Source organism: Lolium rigidum, chromosome 7 (genome assembly GCF_022539505.1).
Source record: "Lolium rigidum isolate FL_2022 chromosome 7, APGP_CSIRO_Lrig_0.1, whole genome shotgun sequence".
In the NCBI taxonomy this organism is placed as follows: Eukaryota; Viridiplantae; Streptophyta; class Magnoliopsida; order Poales; family Poaceae; genus Lolium; species Lolium rigidum.
The window spans coordinates 116,995,945-117,005,716 of NC_061514.1; the positions used below are offsets into that span (position 1 = coordinate 116,995,945).

The 9,772-nt window shown below is 50.0% G+C and overlaps 1 protein-coding gene across 1 annotated transcript; it reads left to right on the forward strand.

The window, feature by feature from the left end:
- Positions 1-231: 231 nt before the first annotated feature.
- Positions 232-1,240, forward strand: LOC124671883 (disease resistance protein RGA5-like). Its single transcript, XM_047208204.1, has 3 exons — positions 232-343; positions 548-626; positions 810-1,240. Exons 1-3 carry the CDS (start codon positions 338-340, stop codon positions 1,238-1,240), a joined length of 516 nt encoding a protein of 171 aa, XP_047064160.1. The 5' UTR covers positions 232-337.
- The last annotated feature ends 8,532 nt before the right edge of the window (positions 1,241-9,772 follow it).

Sequence of the window (9,772 nt, forward strand, 5' to 3'; positions counted from 1 at the left end):
TCGGTGTATAGGAATTGCCGCTCTCTCCATCTGTGTCGCATCCGAGTTAGGCTGAGCACGCATAGTGTGACTCTCTTTGGCCCGTGGGCCTATGCTTTGGGGCCGGGCCAACGACTTGAAGTCAATATGGGGTGATTATTGGCTAATCGTTGTTTAATTAACGTCGGTTTGTGTCATGCTGTGCCTATATAAGTCACTACTTCGTTGCGTTACAGAGTATACAAGCCTCCTGCTTAAGCTCAGCTAGCAAGTTGCAAAGTAGTATAGCACCATAGCTGGTTCTTGCTTACTTCGCTCTGCTTTTGCTTTGGTCGCCGGAATACTGAGAGAAGAAAATATGAGGGTAAGATCTTGGTTCCAACTTCTCGGCAAAGAAAAAAGAAAAGATCTTGGTTCAAACTGATTAAATTCCATTCTTGTTCTTTACTATACTACTATATGATATGTGATCAGTTAGTTGTTTTGTGAGGAAAAACGTGTGATAGTTTTGTTTATTCCTTCCGTTGGTTACTAAAATTTCGCTTATGAATTGAAATCGCTTGTGCAGACGCAGATGGTGATCAGGATGCACATCAGCTCTGAGAAGGGCTACTCCAAAGCTATCAAGGTGGCAGCTGCAGTCACCGGTAAATATATTGTTCCTTCCATTACCCTCCAAGATAGATCTCCCTTACCCTTCGTCTCTCAATTCTCGAGACTTGTTAATTAGCCTGCTTAATCCTCGGGTGGTTTACAATTTACACCGTTCACCTATGATGCAACGGTGTGACGAACTGCGTGTTGACTAACTTTTGCATGAACTGACGCAGGTGTTGAGTCCGTGACGATCACGGGCGAGGACAGGAACCTACTGCTGGTGATCGGCGCCGGGATCGACTCAAACCGCATCACCGAAAAGCTGCGCCGCAAGGTCGGCAAAGCGGAGGTGGTGGAGCTGCGCACCGTCGACCACCACTATGGATCAAACCACCCCGGCGACCACCATCCGTACCGCTACCACCCGAACCAGAGCCTGTACAAGCACGAGGCCGCGCTCGACCTCCACTACTACACTGAGGGCTACCAGAACGCGGCCGGGACGTACGGACATGACTACTACGGCGGCGGTGGTGGCTACCAGGGCCACCAGTACAAGCAGCACAACTACTATGCCTATGCGCCGACGCCGGGGAACACCCACACGGTGGTGCACCACGGCCACGGGTACTCGGACGATCCCAACAGCTGCTCCATCATGTAGCAGCAGCGCGTGACATGGAAACGTATAGTAGTTTTGTATGTTGATTGGAGAATCGGGCTGTAGTGCTTGTGTCAGCACTCAGCACTCAGTAGTTAGCTTCCATGTTCATGTAATTACTGTACATCTAGCAAATCAGCAGACCTGCGTGCGTTTCATGGATATATCTATGTGAATATATATCATATACCCATGAAACCAAGCGTTCCACCTATGTAGCCATGTAAGGTCTGAAATGTGTTTAGGGTTCATGGTTTAGTTAAGCCATGTACTATGTAGCGTCGGTTCAAGAAAAAATATGTCAGATTTCTGAATCGGTTTGGTTTAGTTGTAGTGTTGGTATCGCTTTACATGTGAAGCAATGATTGATAGATGGAGCATGCAATCTATATTTTATTCCCCACCCTCTCAGACTTGGCTCATTTTCTCTCTCTGACATGAGGACCTACTGATTTGCTCCTGACAGATTGTTTGCATGGAATCGAACCAACTTTGTAGTTCGCTTCTTCTGACAGGCGCCATGGTGCGATGCTCTACTATGTGTGGAACCGGTTCACAAGCCAAAATGAATCGTTTTCATACCACATAGTACATGGTCTTAGTTATCCGCTGTGAACGAAAGGTCTGATGCTAGAAGACAAACTTCTCTCATATGCAGAAATAGGTTTATACTTGTAAATTAGGTTCATATGCAGGTAATCCCTATGACTACTCATTGGATCCGTTCGTGGTCCTTCCTACTACCAATGGAGCAGCGAAGGGATTTGGATCTTGGGTGCAACCGGTTCGAGATGGTGGCACGGGATATATACAGCCAGTGCAGCTGGCGTTTTGATCGTAGGATTCAGTGTTAATGTCAGTCCATTTTATGTTCCTCGTTTTGTTTCGATGGTTGATTCTTGTATCGACTCTCAGTGACTGATGAGTTTTACTTTTATGTAACTCTGCACTTTTAATAAAGTAATAAAAGCCGTATGCATCGATTGATGCAGAGGCTGGGACTTTGCCTCCATTTCGAAAAAAAATGTTTTAATAAGTCTACCAGCGTTCATGCTATATTTTTGAGAGATACCTAAAGAGGTATGCAAAAAAGCTATATTTTTATCATTCCCCCTTTTTCTCGCAAAGCGGCGAGCTGAAGTGTAAGTACCGACTAACTAAATGAAATATCATATACTGACCCAAAGACCAATGCAAGTTAGGGGTCAAAGTGTTTGAAATAAGGAACAAATGCTTTCTTAGTAAGTGTGTATTCAATCTTTTGAATAAAGAAGGGTATGGCAAGAGTTGATACATACTTAATGGCAGGGACGGAGCCATCTAGGGGGGCAAAATGGTGTTGCAAACTTCATGAGGGGGCATAGTAAGCTAAATCAGTAAGAAATTACGGTTCTAGTGAGTATTGTTCTTCATAAAATTCAAACCATGGGGGTGGCTAAGCCCCCCTCGTCCCCCTTGTCTTTGTCCCTGCTTAATCGAGTAAATACTTAAAGGAGGGGTATGGCAAGCGTAATAACTAGTTAAAGGATAATATATTGCCTCAAATGCAACCGAAACCCACTGATTCCTCTTTCTGGAATGGCCCCGCGGAGGTATGGAAGAATTTTTAGGAGATTATCTTTCAATGTGGGAAATGGACTATATACGAGATTTATAACATAGTTCCTTTGGCCCAACAATATATGTCCCTTTATAACATAGTTCCAATGAAACCGTTTTTGTTATAAGTGTGCTTTTGGAGGTGCCTCTGTATCAGAAGGACCTTAACCGAAAATAGTAGGACTATATGGTTGTTGACTGCCAAAACCCACCGGCGGGCAGCGGCCTTGTCAACACTGTAGAGCCGGGGGGAGCCTAGAGCTGCGGCTGGCTGAGACCCCTCCGAGCGACGGCCCGCAATGCTCTTCTGGTCACACGCGGCGTTGCGAAGTGCAAGGGCGTGCCACCCGACCTATACCCGGTCGGAAGGTGATGAGATTGCCTCGCTTAGTTTCCTGCAGGGCATACATGTAAACGTTAAATACGAGCCTCGATCGGCTCTCAGAGTTATCCCGTGAATCGGCTCAAAGAGCCGATCCACCCATGATCCGTACGGGGTGTACGAATACTTGGTGGTCCTGCTTGATCAAGATGAAGCTAATGAGATCTACGACGATTTAGGGTTTTCACCACATAATCGGATCATCCTACTCCAGGTTGGGCCGGATGGCCACGCACGGTGCTCGTAAGCCGATCCTAAACAAGGCCAAAAAACCAACATGAAGTTGATCCTAGGAACATCCCGTTTAGGACTTGCGAACGCCACCCTACGTGCCACAGGATCCTCCCCCTTTGTAAGGCCAAACTATTGCAGATATTAAACTAATCCTTGTAGAACAAGGAGCAATCGTAACGGACCAGATCTACTAAATAATGATCAAGCGGGTGCCGCCCCCACACCCGAGATAGGCGTGAGGACGGCTAGATATGCAAGGGTTGCACTACGTAAGCATGCTTAAACGAAGAACAATGCTAACCCTAACACATCTAATGATAACTACGTTGCTCGCCATCAAAAGCGCTTCAAGTACGAGCAACGCATGAACAACGTGGGGCTTGTGCTGCCTAGATCGCAAGCGACAGGCATGTCGCTTACCCGATAGAAACCCTCGAGACGAAGGAGTTGGCGATGCGCCGAGATTGGTTTGTTTTTGGGGTTGAACGTGAGTTGTTGTTTATTCCATAAACCCTAGGTACATATTTATAGTCCAGGGGACTTTCTAATGTGGGCATGCACTAAACCGTGCACGACTAAGATTCTATCTCTAAACTAAAACGGATCTAATATGTTACAGATACACGGGCAATTAAACCCAACAGGCCGATTCATAGAATTCTCCACATATACTTCCTTAAGCCCATCTTGACTGCGGCCCACCTCTGACTCGGTTAAATCTTGGTGATAACACATGCCCCCCTGGTTTTGGAATTGGTAATTCCAAAATCACTCTGCTTTCCTTCGTCGGGTCATGTCGTGGCAGAACCGTCGCAGTATTCCTCATGATGATGCCTTGCCTTCTCAACTTCTCCGCGTGACCTGGCAGTTTTTTTTTCTTTTTTTTAGGCACCACTTCCTCGGAAACTGCTGTGGCATTGAATTTCCACTATATCCTCCTTCGATTTAACCGCTCTGAACAGTTCTTCTTTGTATCTCCTCCGCACTAGCACTCCAAAAAACCCTCCCAGCCACCATGTCTTCCTCCTCCTCTGCTCCATCGGATCTTGCTAGCCAATCCTCCACGTCCCGTGAGCCGACGCCGGAGTACGATGCGGCGGCGGTTCACGCGGCCAACACCCGCCGCGCCATTGCGGCGGGGGAGGAATCAGACCACGACTTCTCCGTCTGGTCCGAGGACGACCAGTCCTTGACGGACGGGGAGAGCGACCTCCGCTTCCTCGCCGTTGGGGAAACGGAAGAGGGGAGTGACGACGACAGCTTCTCCTGCGACTTCACCTCTCCCGGGGAGGAGGAGGAGCAGGAAGAGGAGGAGGAGGACGACGACGAGGGCTCCTCCGACGAGCCGCCGGCCAAGCGGTTCTGCCCTTGGCCGGGCAATCTTAGCGACTTCGACAGCGACGAGGACGACGCTGACGAAGAAGATGAAGACAACGAGGGCCCGGTCGGCGGCCATTGGAGCGACGACGAGCCCGCCGGGAGCAGCGCCGATAATGGCGACGACAGCGACGACGAGGGCAGTGATGGCCCATAGATAGGACCTCTAGAATAGGGCCAGTAGTAGTAGATGGGGTAGTGGAACCCCTAGTATTCCCCTTTTGAGAGCAATCAGCTCCTTATGTAAGAAATCTCCTCTTAATCAATGAAGAACTTTTCCCCCAATCTTGATTTTGCCGATTCCTTTTAATTGAGCCGATTCTCTCTTCTACTGACCTTGCCGATTCGTCCCCTTTGCCAATGCGTAATGAGCCGATCGCACCGCATCGGTCCTTTGAAATTCACCCTTCTCTTTTTCAACTGATGATTTTCTAAATCTGGTGGAAGGTGCCGGACTTTCAGAAACAACCTTCGAATTTTTCCAACCAAACCAAATAATCATTTTCAGTACCCATCATTGTGAAGAGGGTTGCAATGAAGGATCAGCCGATGGAATCCTCATCGGTTCTTAAACAGAGTATCCACTAGGTCCGTTGCCCCCGAGTCTCAGCCGATGTAAAACAGTAGACGAGGAATACGCGCATGAACCGTGTAGACTCGGGCCTGATTGTGTGCGGGGAAATTCCTTATGTAGCGTCGGCCGATTTGAACACAAATCGGCCTCTCCGAGCGGAAAGCCTTCAAGGTGAGCTGCCCCCGAGTCCTTACTCGAGGCGAGAATGTGCCACAGCCGATCCTCTTTCTTCCTCTGACAGCTGATAATCTTCCGTTCCAGCTGTACTAACCCCACAGATTGGATAATCCTCGCACAACCAGAGTCGATGGCTACGCATCGGCTGTTTCTTGATTCTTGACATGCTGCTCCTGACATTGTTCTTGAAGAAATCTCCCTTGAGTCGATGGCCCTGCATCGGCTTTCATGTCCTTAAGTCGATGCCTGCTGCATCGGCTGTGTTCGAAAATTTTCGAATTTTCACTTTTTGTTGTTTTTTTACAGCCGACCTGTGCATCGGCCCCCATATCTCAATACCCGTCAACAAAAGATGAGATGCTTCTGTTGTATACCCTCATATTTCCATATACCTGGGTGCCCCCCCGAGCCGATTCTGTCAAGAAAATTGATGGTATCGGCTTTGTTGGATAACATGTTGAACCCAGTGCGAAAGGTAGGTGAGGATAATTTTGGCCGATTGCTGGAATCGGCCTCCACGTTGCTTGTTCGTTGAAGGTTTTGTAAGTTCCCTTCGTAAATTTTTTGGGGCCGATCACAAGGATCAGCCTCTCCTGGTTTGCCCATTGGTTTGATCTTGCTACTTGGTCGAGCTGGATGAAACCAACCCAACCTCCGACTTGATGCGCCCGCCGTCGTCCACCTTGTGTGCTCCGTAGAGTCGTGGAGCGCTACGCTCCGTCGGCAAGATGAGTACCATGTTTGTGCCGCCCGATGTCTCATCATCGGCTCTCCTCTCGTTTAGGGCGCCACTCCATTTTCCGTGGACGACCCTCTTCATCCAGGGTTCGCTGAACCTTTGCAGCCGGATCAGGCCGTGCCTTTCTTAGCGTATGCAGGTACAACCTTTCGGCTTCCTCCGGGCCGCGCAATCGCTGAACCCCGCGCTTCGGGAACGGCTGAGTCCGTCGGGGCACCACCTTGGCCGGTGGTACCTGTCTTCTTCCACTTCTCCCTCGTCTTCTGAATCTTCAAGATCTGCCCAACGAGGTGACTCAGCGCGTTTGCTTTGTGGTGGGAGAGGCCCTAAGCGCTCGAACACAGACACGTTGGCTGCCTCCTTCTTTTTCTGGTTGCATTCTGGGCAATTGCCGATTGTGGGCAATCGGCTCATTCCCGAATCCCAGCGAGTAGTCCGAAGAAGGGGCAGTCCCAATGCCCGGCGTTGTCGTCTTGCTCCCTTGATGCTTCCGTGGCATAGCGCTCATGCTCCTCCTCATTGTGATCCTCGCCGACGATATCTTCCGGCTTCTCTAGCCAAACGATTTTCTCTATCACCGTAATTGGGTCGCCGGCGTTGACCATACCGATTAACATATTTGTTGAGGAGGTGATCGAGAGAGGGGCCGCCGATATCTTATATTCTTCACCTCTCCCTCTCGTGACATAGCGCTTGCCATCATGACGGAGCCGATCGCATGGGGCGGCCTCATCCGTATCCTTGCTGTGAGAGCAGACTGCCCTCATCTCCATCTTTGCCGGAGTGGTTTCCGGGCCCTACCATATTGATGCTCGAACGAGGGGCCTGGCCGGCAACCTTCGGGGTAGGTGATTTCCACCATGTTAACGGCGGGGAAGGGTTGGGTGTCGACCTTCATGGCGTACTGGTTGAAAATTAGCCGCCCCTTCTCTATCGCCGCTTGGATGTGCCGACGCCACACCCGGCAGTCGTTGGTGGCATGGGAAAGCGAGTTGTGGAATTTGCGGTACGGCTTTCCGTTTAGCTCTTTCGCCGTGGGGAACTTGAGACCTTCGAGAACCGTCAACTCGTTTCTCCTTGAGCAGGAGGTCGAAGATTTGTTCAGTCTTGGTCACGTCAAAATCAAATCCCCCGGGCGGCCCCGGCGGCTTTACCCATTTGCAGGCCACGGGGTTCCTCCCCGCGTCCACTCAGCCACTCGCTATCTCTTGGCCTCCCGCAGCACTTCATCCTCCTCCGTATCGACCATGACTACCGCACGTTTGAACTTGTCTTGGTACAGGTCGGGGTGGCGCTGTTCATATGCCGATAGTTTCCGAACCATGTGCGCCGGTGAGGGATAATCTGCTTGGGAGGCCATGTCCTTGAGCTGTGTTGCAAGGCCTGCTACCGCCAACTCGATCGCTTCCTTTTCGGTTATACGAACCGAATAACATCGGTTCCTAAGATTCCTGAAGCGCCGGATGTATTCTCGTCACCGTTTCCCGCGCTTCGACGTAGTTGTGCTAGATCGGCAATGCCGGACTCGGAAGCTTCGAATGGTATTGCATATGGAACTGTTCTTCCAATTGCTTCCAAGACCGGATGGAGTTCGCCGGTAGAGAGGTGTACCATCCAAAAGCCGATCCCGTGAGGGACCGTGAAAAGAGCCTCACGCGTAGCTGATCCGACACCGAAGCCGGTCCTAGTTGAGCCAAATATCGGCCGACGTGCTCGATGGAGCTGGAGCCATCTGATCCACTAAATTTGGAGAAGTCGGGGAGCCGATATTTTGGTGGCAGCGGGATCATCTCGTAATCGTCGTGGTACGGCTTGGAATAGCCGACCGCCCTTCTTTTCGGCATCATGCCGAACCGGTCTCTCGGCATGGTACCGATCCGATCCGCCGTACTGGCCGTAGGAGTTGCACTCCGAAGATTCGCCGGGGTGGCGTACTTGGCCTGCCACATTTGCTTTTCCAGCTCGAGCCGACTGCGGGAGCTGGGCTCGGGAGTTTCGTCGGTGTGGCGTATTTAGCTAGCCACGTCCGCTCTGCCGCCGACGTTCCTCCCTGTCTTCGCCGGAGTCCCCGATGTTGTGGCCTGGTTTGTGAGTGCCCAGTCACCACAATCCGGCACATACATGCATGCGTACCCATGAGGGATCTCCTTAGGCGCCTCCATTAAGAACTGGTAGTCACTGGCAGGGCCGGCCCACAGGCCGGGCAAACGGTGCGCCTGCACTGGGCCCCAGCAAGCCAGGGGCCCTAGCCCAGCTAATAGTTCTATTACTAGTAGTTGAATTTTGGTAAAGGCCCATGTGCAGCCCACGGTGCCCAGGCAGATTAGCACGTATGGAAACAATCACCGATCCATTGATTCTGTCTTAAAGAAACAATCAATCGATTGCTCTGCTCGCGACTTCTCCTGTAACCTCTCGATGATTCGACCGCTCCCAATAGCCCGACGAGATGACTCATCTCCTCGAGAACTCGACTCCTCCTTCCCAAAATTCCTAAAACGGCGCCACCGCCTCTGTGCCTTTCAGAAGTTGCAGGCATTAATGGAGGCCGAAGCGCAGCTCCATTCTTCCCAAAACTTCTCCCCTTCAATTCTCAACGGATGAAATAGCGGTTTGGGATTAGATTTTCCTGCCCTTACCGTGGCTTCTCAGACCTCAATCCACTCTTAAATAGCCCCCTCTTCTATTCTTCAGGTCAAGCAGTCAAGATCTCCATAGGAAAAACGAAAAGTGATGGATTGTGGTCTTGATTGGATCTCACAGACCGAGAGTGCTCATTGAGAATGAGAAGAATCGTTCAGTTCGTGAGGGTGTGGTCTTCTTATTTGTCCGAATCATCGAGCAGGCCAGGTGCTTCCGTTTCATCTCTTGGCCTTTTTTACTTTTTAGGCAATTTGTATTTATTTATTTCTTGATATGTCTTCTAGAAAGGAATTACCTGGTAATATAAAAAGCAATAAAAAAAAACATAGAAATGCGTTCAAGAATCTCAAAGCCATCTTTTGTTGAACCATTATGGTTCCTTACTAGGTATTAGCATGATTTATCCGCTCGACTAAGACAACTGCAAATAATGTCATTTTGGGAGTCATGTTCAGTCATTTTGAGTTTCAAAAGATCAGGATTAGTGCTACGTACTTAATATTATTGGGTAATTAAATATGAGTTTTTTTAGCTTGAAATATACTGTTTTGAGAGTTTGTTGTTGTGAATAGGGGCCCGTTTTTCTCATTTTGCACCAGGGCCCCGAAAAATGATGGGCCGGCCCTGGTCACTGGGGTCGCCACCAATTCTGTAGACGAGGAATGCCGGTGTAGTCGGCACTTCAGCAGGTGCTGCCAACGCAAATGGCAGCGGTGGACGGGACTGGAGTGGCAATTCTCCTTGATGCGTCCCGAGAGCTGGTCCCGACGGCGAGTACCGGTGGCTCATGATCTCCTGGATCACGCGCGA